At 30.6% G+C, this 17514-nt stretch overlaps 2 protein-coding genes across 2 annotated transcripts in view; one reads left to right on the forward strand and one right to left on the reverse strand.

The window, feature by feature from the left end:
- Positions 1-76: 76 nt before the first annotated feature.
- The window catches only part of LOC125063958 (synapsin), a 61748-nt gene continuing 44310 nt past the window's right edge, over positions 77-17514 (reverse strand). Inside the window, exons 10-15 of the mRNA XM_047670694.1 lie at positions 5282-5374; positions 4508-4620; positions 4042-4138; positions 3723-3890; positions 3202-3424; positions 77-2909 (exon numbers count right to left, since the gene is read on the reverse strand). Coding sequence (XP_047526650.1) covers positions 2686-2909; positions 3202-3424; positions 3723-3890; positions 4042-4138; positions 4508-4620; positions 5282-5374 — 918 coding nt within the window. The 3' untranslated portion in view covers positions 77-2685. The remainder of the gene's footprint in view (positions 2910-3201; positions 3425-3722; positions 3891-4041; positions 4139-4507; positions 4621-5281; positions 5375-17514) is intronic.
- Positions 12522-17514, forward strand: part of LOC125063959 (tissue inhibitor of metalloproteinase) — a 35686-nt gene continuing 30693 nt past the window's right edge. Inside the window, exon 1 of the mRNA XM_047670695.1 lies at positions 12522-12747. The gene's annotated coding sequence lies outside the window, so the exon portion shown is untranslated. The remainder of the gene's footprint in view (positions 12748-17514) is intronic.

Consider the following 17514-nt stretch of genomic DNA (forward strand, 5'->3'; position numbering starts at 1 on the left):
AACATTATTGACTTACCAAAAGAGGTATTTATTTTAATATATTATTTATTATAATATAGATTAACATGCATTCAAATTCCATTATAATATTACATTCGAGTAGACATGGATGTCACTTGAGACGTAACAAAAGTATCAAAAAGATTTGAATCAACCAATTAATTAGTCTCGTCTGTTTCTGTCAGAAGTTTAATTGGCGCAAAAACACACTAATATAGAAATGTTTTAAATAATTTTGGAAGGATTGTTTTTTTTTTAATAATATACCTTAGTACAACAATTTTTTATACTTATGAAATAAAACTTAAATTTAAATAGCATATGTTAAGAAAGTCACCGTAAATGATAAGAAACCGTGACACACATGTCTCTATTACATACTGACCGAAGACTATCACGAAAAAATTAGGGCTCTCTTCTCGCTGGTAGGTCTTTACGAAGACGTTTCATAATCAATTATGTAACCATATTTGATCGCGACAAATCTTACGGCCACATTACATATGAGTAAGTATACATTGTATAACTTGTTTAGCAACAACAACAACAGCATTAAATTTAGTGTTTATATTATATATCTTAATTATAATAAACGCAGAACAGTCTAATATAAAATTAATATAGTCGATACATCAAAAACTCAACGATATTTAATGATTTAACGTACCGTGGTATCATTATATATTTTTATTATAGTCATCTAATTGCGCATTTCATAATTTAATTATAGCTAAAGTATTCGTGTTAAAATTCTGCTACGAGTGCGTATATAAATATAATCTAAGTATTATAGGATGTACGGTTTAATATCAAAGCTTTAACAATACATATACGTCCAACAGTGTGGGAGTTATCCGAATTCCGAAAGGAATAGGAATTATAAGCAATTATAATTTCCTTCTAGCGTTTGCAACGTACATCTCTACGCATACATATATTATATTCGTTGTATTGTAACAAGTGAAGTGGTTTTAAATGAATATGTTTTTATTGATTGACTATTGAGTTTTATGTGATGCAATCGTTCGATCCGTCAAACGTTTTTCAATTAAACATTCGGATATGTTTCTATTAATAAGCTACTGATATTTGCTATATAAAGCTTAATATTAAATTGATTTTAATAAAATCGTTTCTATACTATCAAAGCGCAGTACATAAGATAACGATTCAATAACAAAATAGGTTTCCTTCGATATGACGCCACGAACATTAGCTCTCGAACTTTCGCAAAACGTTTTCGCTGTGCAAAACAAGGTACGTTTCAAAAACATTACCTGTTTAAAATTAATAAGAAAATAAACTCTTCTCAGAATGTGATATCGCTACGGTTAAACAACGAACCGTCACTAAAATTAATGACTAAGCATGACTCTAAATATATTGCGTAAGAAAACACACAAATACAACAATACTACTTATAGCTACGAGATACAACTAGTAATAAGATATATAAAATGTGGATAAATTTTTGCTTTCAACAATATTGTCTTAAATAGCATTGCTTATATCATTCCGTCCATGATTTTCCACGTCCACTGACCGTCCCTACTGAGGTAACACAGCTCGTAACATATATATTTGATTAAAGGTATAAATAGTATGGAGTAAAAATGGTTATATTCATTTAACAATACATAAATAATAATCGGTTACTTTTTTCTAAAATTTTGGGTGCAGGGTTCAATTGATTCCGACATTTAATAACAAGTTAACAAGTTTTGAATTCTGTGTATATTATTCTTCGTATTTCGCGGATAAGTCTATCTATTGATTTAAAATTTATGTTGTGTTTACAAATCTTAAATATTTTGTTAATATCAAAGCACGTCATTTTCATTTCACACCATGGTTTTATGAAATACTTTAATTTTATCTATTACCGTCTTCCAGTTCAAATATCGTCGATTTCAAAGCCTTTATATAGAACACTAGCAATATCATGAAATTGAAATCAATTCTGAAATTATGTAGAAAAATGTGCCACACACTACTTCAAACTATCATGTGCCACGAACGTTTTAATAGCACACTAACAAAGAATTAGCAAGTTCGCTACATTAGATATAGGTATTAATAGTTCTCTCTACTTTATAGAGTGCAAGATGCGAGTTGCGACGCACAACGCATCGAACGGGTTCGATCACAATGTAGCTCAGTTGATTCGTACTTTTATAATAAACTTATTGTAAAAAATCTATCATTATATTACATTTAAACTATTCTTACGGAATCTGTAGTACGACTTCGCGTCTATGTCAAATTGTAAACTTTATTACTGGTACGTACAAATTTACTCTATATTTACGATCGTAGGAAGAACATAAATAAATAAACATTTGATTTTAATTATTCAACTAGTAACAACTTTTAGTTCTGGTTAACATTGAAGTAGAAATTTTGGACTCTTTATGAAATTATTCTAACGTTGGATATTTTTGACTTCATTTCGAAAATTTCGATTTTACATGGGCCTTTAGTTTGTTACGAAACTCGATCTGGCGTATTCATTTTTTTTCTACTTCCTCAATTGAAGCCGTTTTACAAAATCAGATCACGAAAACTACGTCGGTAATGCTGTTTACAAAGGTTAGCATACGAAAGGCCAAATTAAACTTAAAACCGTTATCGGAGTCGGTTTTATTCGCCCAATGTGATCTGAGGCGGGAAAGATCTGCTGCTGTGTTACATATCTCCGAATATTCCTGCGAAAGTCTTGCGCAAGTTTTTCATAGTGTCCTCCGCGTCTTCGGTAAGCGTGGCGCTGAGTGAGCCCTGCCGTGCAAAACCTCCGCGTGCGCTTGTTCCGGCGGCGGACTGAGTCGGCGCCTGTGCGCCAACCGCAGCCGCGACTGCACTGCCCGTGCTAGGCGCTCCTGATGCGGACGATACGGTTGAGGATTGAGAGACTGTAGATGTTAAAAAATAGTTATAAGACAATATCAGGAAAGTGGTAATAATTCACTTAGACTAAGAGAACCGCGTTAACTACGCTTAAAAGAAACACTTCATATTTGATTTTAGACGTAATTGCAAAGTAAGACATATATGTTTAAAGTTTTAATGTTTAGAAACATACACGTTATAAGGAAACTGTAAACAAATACGGTTTTTTTAATATCTTATATCACGCTATTGATTTAATGAAAAAATTGCTAATTTTCAAAAGTTCATTCGTGGTAAGATTCTTTAAATATTTACCTTGGGAATCACGGCGAGTGAGCGGTGGTGGTGGCGGTTGAGAGGGTTCCGCGGGTATTGGTGGCAGTGGGCGATCAATGCTGGTGGCAGTAGCTAGAGGAACGGGGGGAGGTACACTTGGTGGACCACCCGGCGCTCCTACGCGGTCTTCAGGTGACGCTGCGCCGCTACCGGACACGGAGGTCCGGGAAGTAGTCTTGGTAATGCCAGGTCGGCAAACCGACTGAAAGCAGAGAATTGTGGTTAAAATTAATTATCAAATGTTGCAAAATATGAGTTGTTCTTTTTATGATTATATTTATGAACGTTCAACTTAAAGTACACTACACTACAAAAACACTAAAATTAATATCGCCTACGTATGCATGTTGGCATTTGTTCATTCCTTTTCTTTTTGTAATTGAGCCTATATCTTTATAAATTATTAATAGTACTTGTTTAATTTAAACTTAAATTAAAAAAATAAATATAAACATCTTCTTTTGCATATTTGACATATTTCATTGAGGAAAAATTAATACCTGCATCCGTTGGAAGACAAGTTCTGAAAGATAACGCCGGTCCTCTTCTTGAGTATCTCCCATAAAGGAAGTGGCTGAATCATTGAGCTCAATGATATGTTCCCGACCGTCCTTTCCGACGACCAGCTCCAAGGCGCAAACTTCAAGGCCTCCAAATATCTCGCTCACCTAAATATATATTTACTTTACTATAATATTCATATCAATCATGATCTTTTCCAGAGCATAGAAATGAAAATAAATATAAAAACATTGAAATCTATGAATTTTATACTATTTTACGAGTAAATATACGAAAATTAATATTCTTTGTTATTACCTCATCGATCCACATTTTGTATCTATCGTTCATGCCAATAGCTTCAAGCATTGCTGATCCTTGATTAGTTTTCCAATTACCGGATATAGATTTGCGCCTAAAAAGTATAAAGTTAATATTACAAAACTTGATTGAAGTAAATATGGAGTACACTAGTCGCGTGTAGCGCCTGCGTGAAATATGTGATTATATTACTACAGAACGAATCCTTATATTCCGTCAGGCGATTTATTTAATAATAGTACGTAGTCCGTTTTTGTAATGGATGTCGTGCAATATAATACCTATGCACGTATAAACATAGAACCCCAAGTTAAGGGTTATTCAGTTTTCAGTTACAAGTATAATGTTTTATTTTTATATAAAAAGCAAAGTGGTTATTTTAATTGTAAGTATATATTTAAATAAACAATCGTACAAAAAATATATATATACAAGAATTTTGATGATTTTATTTATTACTCACATGAATGCCTTGTAGTTGGTACCAATTTTTTGAATGTGGATGTCATACTTAGCGTCGATATATGGCTCCACGGTGCAGTACGTTCCCAACATAGCGACTACACCTGCTATATCCTATAAAATCGATAATTTTAGAATTATATATTATTATACTTCCAAAGAATACCCTCTTTACTATAGGACAAACAATTTCAATATAAAACATTAAAAATAGTAAAACTGTTTATTGCTATGTATATTTGCTATGTTTGTGCGATAACACTTAATAAAAATGAAGAATTTAATTAAAACTATGTCGGTGAAAATTTACGATACAAACGATAAAAGAAAATTCTACCAAATTAACATTACACGCGATAATTCTACCATATATATCAAAGCATATATAACCTTTTTGTATTTTATAAGAGCATTCTTCGTAAAGTTATTTGACAGTCATACATATGTATCTTAGAAAAATCACCACAAAGTAACAACATTTTTAATAATAACAAAAGATATTTTAGAGATTTCTTATGTATAATTTTCTTATTATATCTGCTCATTATTTTATTTTAATACAATAACATAAATATTCCTATACAATTATATCATTATAAATGATAATTCATAAAGACTCAAGGTTGACAATAAGAAAATATCGAATAATACATTTATTTGTATCTAATCTTAAACGTGACTGCAGAACAAAGCGTCTATAGAGCATTATCAGTCCATTGTACGGTGCAACTGAAACTGCAGTTTGCAGATAATGGGTATAAATGTGCAGTGGTACCTGGAAGTCGGCCAAAGAGTCCACTTTCACCTTGGCCACGCCGCTGTGCGCGTGCCCGATCTTGATCACCACTGGAAACTTCGGCGCCGTTACCTGCTCGACAATCAGATTTCCCTTTACTATTTCCACTTATTGTAAAGACAAAAGGTCATCGTATGTTTAAATCGTGATGCAAATCAGGCTTAAGGATTCTGTTTTGCACGACCACTCTTCATGATGTAATTTCATCTAGTTGTAATCGTGACGTTTATTTTGATTTTATGAATCGCTAGATAATTTTTGGCGTGAGCTGCAATGAAAAAATTGTACATTTCTCGCATTACTTTAAACGTTTACGTTTAATCATCGGTTTAACAAATCGTGAACGCATAGAATACGATAACAAACAAGCTTATATATAAAGTTATCGAAGTAAAAACCAAAATGATATGTTATTTATAATTAAGTATAAGTTAAGTAATTCATGTTTAGATGCAAATACTACCTTTTATAAAAAAATATAAAACAAGCCTACTGCCGTTCGAATAAATATCATAACGTCAACAAAATTATAAGGAAAAATCATTGAATTTTGTTAATTTAAAGTAGAAAATGTTCAAACTCTTTATATACCTATTTTAGAAGTGTATGAAAAAAATATTTGCAACAGTAAAGTAATTAAGAATTCCATAAATTAAATATATACAGTTATTTAATTGGGGGAATGAGCAAACTTTAACTGAGATGTTTGATTACACTGTATATAGCGTTAATATTAACATTCATAAATTACCTGTAGACTATTATCAAAGTAACTATTAATAGCCATTACTTCATAATGAATAATAGCAGTACAGCTAAACTCTATTAATACTGTAATTATTTTGTGAACCATTAGTGTGTAGATAGGTTTTTATTATTCATAAATTACACATTGATTTATAAAAATAATAATATATAATAAATTATTATTTTTGTGTTATGTTACATACACTACAGGGTTTTGTGTGTGCGAATATACACCATTTAAGAATATATAGAATCTCGAAATCATGAGATCCATGGCTGTATCACAAAAACGATAAATTAGGAAAAAATATATAAATTTATTTTAATTATATATTTAGAATGTATATATACCTATTATGGAATTCTTAGAATTAAAATTCGCAATTAACGGACCGAAACAGCCCAGATAAATAAAAATTCACAAAATAGAATAGACGCAAGACTTTGTAGATAGAATTATTAATACATTGTAGATAGAATCTCCTACTATAAATTACATAAATAAATTACATACATTTCTGTTCGATTTGAGGAAAAATATTTCGGTAATGTATTCCTACAAAGTAAAAGATAAGAAATTATTTTATTCACAAGAATTCCTTAAGCTGCACAGACATAGAACTAAGCCATTCAGTTTTTTTTGGCGGGGAATTTCCATATGGTTCGTGTTATCAAGTACGAAACGGAACGCAATAAGATGCTATTTAAAATTACATATAGTTATTTATCCTGAGTATATACAGATTGTTACAATTTATATTTTAATAAAATATATTTTACCGCAAGAAAAACAAGATAAATAAAATAAATATTCTTCTCGATATCTTAATTCTTAACTAATATAATAAATGTGAAAGTGATTTTGTCTATTTGTTTGTTACACGTTCACACCTTAACCACTCATCAGGTCATCATGAAATTTTGCATACATGTTGTCAAGATACAGAAAAGGATATAGGGTAAAACCCGTTCCCTCCTTCTCGCACAATGGCGAATTTTTCCTAGAGAAATATAGCAATCCCCAACATTGTTAAACTTGTAAAATAACGGATACAAAGTAGTCATAACAATCGATTCGAGAGAATTTCATTTGCGTACATATGTCAGATGGTTATGCAATATTGGCACAGATTCAATAATATCTATCATTTTCTAAATCGAGACCGTTGACGATCGATAAATTTCGAATAAAAATGACTGAAGGTGTTAGTTATTAACATTTTATTGTTATAGCACTAACTTGTGTCGAATGCGTTGTTTTAATATCATTTTAGAGAACATTTCATAATTCATAGTTTTTTTGTAATCCAAAAAAATTGGGACATCAAAACTATGCACGTTTTGAATTTCCCATTTCCAGTCAAGTACAAAATTGCTAATACATACCAGGATTCTCATATATAAGATACTTGACACATGATAAATAATAATATTTGAAGGATAAGAAGTTTAAAATATTAAACCATTAAGACTAATACTGACTGTTGAATTTTGTAAATTAATTTATATCTTGTTTCAATAACAGTCGTTTGTTATTGCATCAAGATAACTGTATTGTTTTAAAATTTTATATAAATCCATTAAAATTAAAAAAAAACAATGTAAATTGTTCACTCAAATATTAATAAGCATTTATCACAAAGCAAAATTATATTCATCAGATGTACAAAGATACAGAAGCACTAATAAAAGTCGAAGACAAAACCAAATTTATGTAACAAAAAATTTAAAATGTCATTAAAATTATATGCATAACAATATAGTTATTTAGGTATACATTTAACAGGGTTACTGTCACTATGAAATGGTTTTCAATATGAAAATTTAACAACTTCTGTTAGTGCTTCAGTGGTACATTTTCAGCTCAACATGTTCCAATATAAATCGACAGTTTAAAGATAAAATATAAAAGACTATATACTGGTGTAATTCCTACTGGTTTCTAAAAAAAGATGCGTTTATTAATTGTATCAAAAAAAAATTATGATGATGTTTCTTTTCATATTGACGTTTCTTAAAATTGATTTTCACCGCATACTAAGCTTTCTTGTAGATTTTTTAAAGTTAAAGTTATATTTCGAATCACAAATATATTCGTAAATGAATATGCCTTAAAGTAACATTACTTACGATAAACGATAAATATCAGTTGCGAAAAAAAAATAAACAAAAGTCATCTCAAATACGTAATAAAAACCAATAGTTTGTCGACAACATTAACACGATTCTTTGTATTATTTAAATCAAAAGTCATTTGTATTATTGTCTTAAATGTAAATCTTTGAAAATATTCTCTTATAATTTGCATTATGCATGTAGCTCATAACGTCGCAGTTTGTTAATCGACTTAATAGATGAAATCACTATAAGCAAAACAACATTAACGTCGAACATAATACAAATACTTACATAACCAATTAGTGATATCTGATATTAATTACATTGAAATTAAAAACAACAATTAATTAAAGAGTATTTTTCAAGAATTTCATAACTTATTTATGTGATTATTAGATTCCTTACACCTTGTGCGATTGAAGTTTGCTATGAATTCGATATTTTATGACGTTGTTTTTAAAGCAACGGAGGCGTATTCGTGGGTGGCTTTCGTTCAAGTGTTAGATCCCATAAGACGTACTGCACAGCATGTGCCGGCTCGTGCTGATGACGCATCAGGGCCTGTCAACTTCGAGAAACAGACATCATCGCATTGTGTATATTACTATTTATGGCTTGCCACAAGTCGTGTGTAAAGGCATCTAGTGATTAAACGTCGCCGTCAACTCGATCGTAACATCCTTTGCGTTCGTGTTTACGCATTGTTACGTGTCAGACGCATCGCTCTTGAAACGTAAGGGGGTATTTTTGTATGCAAAGGAATGATGAGTAACTTTTTTTGCACTTGACCACATATTTGTATAATGAAGTCATGGCGTAATTTATATATGAATAATTTTAGCAGAAAAGTCAAATGTGGTAGTCGAATGGCGCCGCGGTGTTGATCGGTAATAATTTGCACCATAACAAGAATATTTATCTACTGATCAATCTATATGATAACTTTGCGGCGTCTATGGAAGCATTCAATTCAAATATCAATACCGTTGCTGACAATAATTCTTAATGACTATAAGCAGGCGAAGAATAGTATTGCACAAGATGGCATACATTGTGTTCAAAGGACAAGACAATTGTCATTTATCACTATAATGACTGCCTTTGATGTTATCTTTCCGCCATACGAGTAGTATATAATAAGAGCGTACAATTATAAATTGACATCGCACTCTAATAGTTATGTAGATGTTATCTAATCGCTGGAGTTAAATGAGCAAGTTTGCCTGTATTATGAGAATGTGAACTCATTACGACTGCTATTGACCTTACCCAAGGTGAGTGCTATGTTCATCGACAAAATTAACACCTTCATGCCGTTTACATTTTCAATCCGTGAATGATGTGGTAATAAGAGAATCTAATACATTAGGCGCCAAGATTACTGTACAAACATAATTCTCGATTTAGTCATCTATATATGTATACATGTAAAAGGCACTGTCCTGACAGACTATCAACGACAGGACTTGGTCTGTTGAACTTTTAAAGAATCCTCTGTTTTTGAATTTAGACAAGTACAATTCTTTGTATGAAGTGGTTTACAAAATTTAAATTTAAGTATGAGGAACCAAAAGACACATTACTTTTCTGACACTTTTATATTCTAGTCCTTTTTTAATCCTATATTTTATAATGAATTAAATTTCATAAAAATTAGAATATTCGATACATGTAAGCGTTATTAACTGCAACAGCGTAACACTAATACTAGTAAAACAACCTATCAATTGTTGTTGCAAATGTTTCCATCAATGTAACTGTTTTAATGCTAATAAATAAATATTATAAAAAATTAATATCCTATTAATACAATGGAGATTGGCGTAAAAGATATTTAAATAATAAATACATTATCAATCATTTATACAATACAATATAAATCAAATTATGTAATTTATTCTTTATGTCGTTATAAATAAGCTCTATAATAAATAACTGAAAAAAATTAATAAAATAAACAAAGATTAAATATTGATGTTTTACAAATTATCACTTGTTATAATGGAAGAGCTACGTTCGATAACGCATTATTTTCATAGCGTAGTTATTGTAATGAAAAAAAAAACACAAAATATGAAATTATCTAAAGAGGTTTGTGTTAAAAGGTTTTGATTACCTACTTCGTTAATTTAAAAAATAATTGAAATTTAAAAAAAGAACTATCTTTTATTTATGCTGAGTTGTAATCATCAATCAATCAGTAATACACGAGTATCATCATGAGCTTAGAACAACTGTAAATCAAAACGTAAAAGATCGTAGATAATAGAAATATCTTAACCATGATGATATGGTTTGGTTAATGGTTAAGTATGTTGAAAAACAACAGTTATTATTTTTATTATGTATTATTATGTCTTGATATTGTTGCATGAAGAATACAAGTGGGTTGATGGATTTTGAGGATTTGTAGTTTATGCTGTAGGTTTTATATGTTGTTTTTTATCCTGTGGCATAAAAATGTCTTCAGTTCTAGTTATTTCTACATTATGTTTTGAGTATGTATTAACATAATATTAATTGTTACTAGAAGTTTCTTTATTTCCTTAAGAGAATATTAAATTTGAAAACATATTTATACAATTCATTGTGATTTTTTTTAATGTAACAACTATCCAATACATTTTAATCAGTACAAGACTCTTTTACTCTTTCAATGTTATTAAAATCCTGAGTGCAATTTGCAAAACTAAAACATTGTGCCAAAATCAAAAAATAAACAATATCCAATTACTTTAAAAAAAAAATACACTATTTTTAATAATTGCCGATGTAAGGAATAGCGGCTAATTCGAACAGCGCCACCCACCCGTCAAAAAGAAGTTGTGTAAAGGAGATTTTGTTTATCATATATCAATTAACATCTGTAGATGGACGTCTGATTCTGAGTTTAACTTATCATTTTGAGATAACATTATCGCAAATGTTAATTTAATGTCGTGACAATATTATAATACTTACTATTTTCTTATCGTTACAGTTTCTAATATATAAATTTATATTTTAATTCAGTATGTGTGTACATATTATTTTTAATACCCTTTCTTGACGTAATAAATTAAAAATAGTTATAATAAAAATTAATAATTTGTAAACAATGTGCTACCGAATTTTACAAGACGATAAATGAAAATTTGATAAAGTAGGTGGCACGAAGGACCTAGACTCATTGAAGTGGTTTGTGGTAAAGAAAACATTGCATCGACAAAGCCCGACCCAAATTGATAAGAACAAGAGGCATCCACAAACACACGTGCAATGTGCAAGGAAATTAATTAGTAATGTTTACTCTTCATATTAATCATTATTATTGCACTATGAATTACGAACTAATTTGAGATCACTACACATTCTAAAGTATTTCGAAATATATAAGTAGGAAAATACTGTTACTGTAAGTGGTCACTACTACACCGAAATTAGTAATGTTTGGTAACTATCTAGTAATTGTAACAGCGAGTAATTGTTCCATTGATGGGCTTCTCTCCTGTTAAAGAGTGGGATAAGAAATATGTAGAATTTCATTAAAAACATTCATGCTTTTTTGGTTCATTCTGGTTTCTTCACGATGCCTTATGTCACCGCTAAACATAAGATGAAAATTATACGTACTAATTCAGCATGGGAAAATTTAGTGGTTTTTGCTTGCATTTGAACTTGCGATTTTTTGGTGGTCCACTTGAATTGTAGAAGTGTTGGTGACACCATAAAGTGTGAGATCAAGTGGACCACAACTAAAACTACTATCTATTTTACTACCCACAGAAATGTGATACTTGAAATAATTATAGAAATATTGTTTAAAAGATAGCCATTCCGTAGTTTCTATTACACAATAATTATTACATAATAATAGGTAACATAAATATACCGTCAGGTCAGTACCCTAATGATAATATAATTAGCTTAATTTAGGGAAAGAAAATAATTCAAAATGATCATGTTGATATTTTGTCTTAGAGAGACTTGAAAAAAGCCGCTGTAGTAACATCTCCTTTTTTGCCAGTTCGCATCCACGTACTTCAGAGGTACATTCCAAGTAACTGTCGTTGTAAATTGTTTTATACAGATAGCTATCGGGACCAGTGTAGACTTTGTGAACGGCTTAAGTTTCAAGCGTGTACTTCGAAGTGCCGACTCCGGTGGATTCTCTTGTTTACATCGGACGCGATTCGCTGATGTCATGCGTAAAATCTAATTGTGATGATTCATCTACTTTTACCGCGATGCACCGATAAGCGATGTATCCTGCGTGTGTGATATCACGGCGAGTCCCTCGGCATACCAAGTCCCACGTGTTACTGAAGTTATTGATGGCAACAGTGGGCGCATAATAACTGGTCCGACTCAACGAAACGTTCAAACCGTTCAGTCACTGATTGCCCGCAACGGAGAGCGCGTGTCGTTGTCGAAGCGAAGCCGGTATTGCGCGGGAGCACACACGATAAACATTTTATTACCTAGTTTACAATAGTTCAATCTAAACTGGACCTTTAATAGTGAGTTATAGTGTGTATCCCAGAGATTTGGATAATCAGAGATCAAAACTGAAAGTGAAACTGAAATATCGACGTGCGCAGGTGCAATGTTTACTTATTATATTTGTTGTTTATTTGTATCACATTGGTTGTACTCGCATAACAGTAATTATATTTTAATACAATTGAAATATATATTTTTTTAATATATCTGATATTTATATATAATATATATTTTTTATGAATTAAAAGAAATTAATTTCCAGGCGGACATTTGAATCGGTGTCTTGAAAATAAATTGCTGATTTAATCGTAACTATGTATTGCTTGTAAAACAAACGTGACACATTTTGTAAACATCGTTAGCGTTTAGTTAGCGTCCTCACACGATAACTACGGGTTAACTGCGTCCAGGTTTAGAATAGCTCTCACGTTAAATAGGTTAGACTTGCCAATAATAATATTAACGCATTAACAAAAATCTTCACATTAATTTGTAATTAATATTATTTATTTTATTTATTAAAGCTGGCGTTATATTATTATGTGCATAGTAAGAAGGCTATTCAATTATTGATAAATGCTACTAAATATTTATTATATATTTTTTCTAATTTATTCTACTTCCATATCAAACGAACCATTAAGATTGTTGGTAATAGATATGAAAATCTGGTTACTTCTGGTTACGTTAAGCAATTGATGGAAGAAAAAAAATGTATATATTTTATATTCCACGTATGTTAGTCCAAATGATACATATGTTACTTTGAAACATTTATAGTAACATTTTACTGTTCGCGGTTCGGCAAAAGTGCAAAGACCAGAGCCAATAGAGGTGAAGGAAGAGTGTCGTTAACACACTGCAGGACCCACTGTGCTCTATTGATTAATAAAACGACTTTATTGCATAATGACTTTGTTGTTAACTTGTAAATATAACCTTCCCGTATAGCTTTCGGATGTAAATCGTTCGTACCTACTATTATATTTATTAAAATTATGTTACTTTGGAAAAATATGATCGAATCTTTATATATACGTATATTAAAAGCCGACAAATATTTTAGCTACTTGTTTGATTGGTTACGTTTACTTCAAGTAATAGAAATATTTTTTTTAAGTTATTAATTATATTTTAAGTCAACAAAAAAATTAAACTGTTTGCTCTGATTTACTTGACACTTAATACTTGTTTTTAATCCTTATACAGTTTTAATAATTCGAGTAAAGCTCTTTCTACGAGAGCCCTCTATTTAAAGTATTTGTGTGGTTAAGATTGAAATTCTTTTTGAAAATACCTTGAGCGGTTGTCAACATAACAGCGAATAGATGTGCAGACAGGCGTTACAAATTATAAAAGTGGTCCTGCAAAAGCGTTCCGACAGTCTAGAGCCTCATCGTCCGTTTGCTCTATTTTTATTAAGTCTACCTTCGTCGGGCTAGTAGCTATTTTATAAAATCGCAGATCCTTAGGCCCTGGATTCAAACTCTGATCGGACCAGTAAACAGTTGTTGGGTATTTCGTCGAGCAATTCTCAGAATCGTTGGTCCTGCCACTGAACTATTACCGGATCGGGGCTACCGTTTTATTCGATAATGTAGTCAGGCAATAGAGAGTGCATTTTTGTTTACGGAGTTACTTGTGCATTATAATACTGCCTGCGCAGAAGACCAGGTATGCTCCTTTGGGAATGGTATCGTGACCGAATTCGGTCAGGATGTCGACATCAATTATCTTATTAAAAGCAATATCTATCTCATTAAAAGCAATATGAAAATAACGATATAAGGATATAAAAGTATACTTGGAATTTAACAATAATAAAAATACGATACATTTCCGACTTTCTTGAGAGATATTTTATCAACAATGTAGAGCCAAAATTTTACTTGATATGGTTTACGTTCAATACCAGTTTGGTATCGTAATAATGCCAATTACTGCACTCTGTAAAATACCTACTATATGAAAATTCATAAGCTGCATTTAACGAACCCTATATTTAACGAGACGCATTTTGATTAAGTATTCTGAATTTCCCTGAGCAAATCATCACGCCAAATATTATGAGTGTAAAAATTTTGATTACAAATTTTTTTCTCGCGACTTTAATATTTTTAGAATAGTTTAAAAATAATAATCAGAGCAATTTTTTTTCCTGTGAGTATTTAATAATAATTAATTCAATAATAAAAAAACAAATCTAAACAGATACATTTATATTTCTGTAATAGAATAGAGGGCATAGTGCAACATAAAGAAATATTAAATAACGCCTCCAATTTATCGACACTCTTAGTAAAGAATGAGAAGGTTTTATGGACTCCGCATTTAATTTAATATCTTCTGGGATAGTGAAAGTCGTATATACATATATTAACGGTATTTCGAACATTCCCTGGACCTAGCGTACGCCGTGACCCCTGATTGTTGACCCTGTACACGGAAGAAGTTAATCATGAACTAGACCCGCACTCCTCTCCTATGTAACTATGAATTACGGTGACATCGATACTGTTTCACATCCCTATTCATTTGTTTTATTATATATTATTTATATGTATGATATTTTACATTGATGCGGTTATCATTGTTTAATATTTTTTATCGACGTTGGAATTCCAGCTTCCAACCTTTAACTTTAAGTAAAAACAAATAAATAAATATACATGGTTTCGATCGTCGGTCATTTAAGTTACTCGTGTTACGTGAAGATGAGAATTACTAATGGTATATTTACTTATTTATTTATTAGGTAATCATAGCACGTTACGACCTTATAAAGTCAATCATACTTATGTCATAAATGCGATTGTAATTTATTGTATTTTTGTTTATTACCTTAAAACGTCCAAACAAAGTATTGGTCGTAATTACATTTGATAAAGACACAGCCTGCAATTTAATGAAGGATATTACTTATTGTAAATAAATTAATTCAATCTTAAAAAAGATCCTTCATAAAATATATTTCTGATTAAGATCTAAATTGTATAAAGAAAGAGTTTATCAGTTACACAGTGATAAAATAAACTCACAATACATTACAAATACTAAGTAATGTTTTTAATGAGATAATTTAGCAAGCATATAATAATTATAATACCGATTTCAGTAATTTTATTTCCCGATACATTATTTAGCTAGTTGATGTACTACTTTAATATTACATTTATTCTGGTTCAGTTACAATAAACAAGAACACACGGTTTCCCATAGCGGTATCAATACATATTTTCATTAAATCACCATTACTTTTATATCAAATAAACGTATATTCCCTGAGCGTACTTCACATCCTTATTAAAGATCAAGCAAGTTGAATACACAAGTTAGATTTATTACGCTATATTATTAATTGTTTCAATGAATATAGAACATAGAGCGCGCAGCATCATCTATAGAAACTGGTTGACCCAATCTCAAGAATAGTCAGAGGCCAAGTTCATGTTATACGATTACGGAAGAATATTTTTCAAGTATTTTATTCAAAGTAAACACATTGTCGTCTTATCGTACCGAAATTTTAATGTCACGACGTAATAGATTATACAAGGATTTATCTGTTTATTTTGATGACGGTAATATAAAATTCACGATAGTGAAAAAATTTTTGTTCATATGAAATATTTTGAGTTTTATTAAGTTGTTATTCTTTGATTGGTAAATATGATTTACCTCTAATATAAATTGTTATTTAGAATATTATTAATATTGATCAGACTAAAATAGATGTAAATTTGTTTCTCTGTTATCTCATCACGAGTAACACTTACCAGATCGTAATGAAATTCGATATAATTGTAGCCTGGGACATAGATAAGGACAAAGACATATAAAGTAGGGGATTTACGAGACAATACGGGAACTACGGGAAAAATATATTTGACGCGGACGGATGGAAGTGAAACAAAGTGCAGCAAATCTTTACACAAATAATACAAATTAAAGTTATAGTTAGTAAAATTAAAATAAGTCGTCAGAAGTGTTAAAATAAATCAAATTAGTATTTATTCGAGAGTTAATTAAAAACCAATGAAGATTTCCATTATACTTTTTATGCCGTTTATGAACATATTAACTCGATGGAACCAAATTGATGTATGGTATTGTTAATTTAATCCAAAAAAAAACAAATCGATACGATATTATTAGAAGTAGTTAAAATTACAAAACTTCAAACAAAAAGTTTATTATTTAAAGTTCTGTGGTAAAAATCTATTTTCTAAATTTGTTTTGCGTATGAGTTTGTTTCTAACGATTGAAACGAATATAAGGCATGTTGAAATTGATTTAAAATACTTATTACACGTGAAACCTTGGCAGTTCATTAGCACAATGTGATGCAACTCAAGCAGGTTTTATAAACTTTAATGGAAATAAATTGATTATACGCATTCTTTCTAAGAAATATATAAACCTTCGGAGAAAGCGCGCATAAGTATCAGAGATAAAGGCAAACATTTTACAAATTGAATAAGAGTCTAATAAAATCGTTATCTTAATTCAATGCTGCGGGCGACGTTTTTCGATCGAGCACATGGCCGTAAACATGAAAAACCCAAGAATATATGTTGGTTTCGAGGAATTATAATGTTATATAACTATTTTTATTATAAAATAATTATCAATTTTATAAGTTGGTTTTAAAACATATGCATCCGACAGTTTCATTATGTTACCTTAATGCTTTCCACGAAGTTGCATAATACATTTTGGCCAAAACAAATCGTTAACAAACCGAGTCTAAGCTTGTACATGGTAACCGAATGAATCAAACGAGAGTATTCCTTCTTATATAACTACAATGACAATCCCAGACATCGTGAAGTGAAATCATTGAAGTTGAAATAGATATGTTATTG

This window comes from Vanessa atalanta, chromosome 5 (assembly GCF_905147765.1).
Source record: "Vanessa atalanta chromosome 5, ilVanAtal1.2, whole genome shotgun sequence".
Taxonomy (NCBI): Eukaryota; Metazoa; Arthropoda; class Insecta; order Lepidoptera; family Nymphalidae; genus Vanessa; species Vanessa atalanta.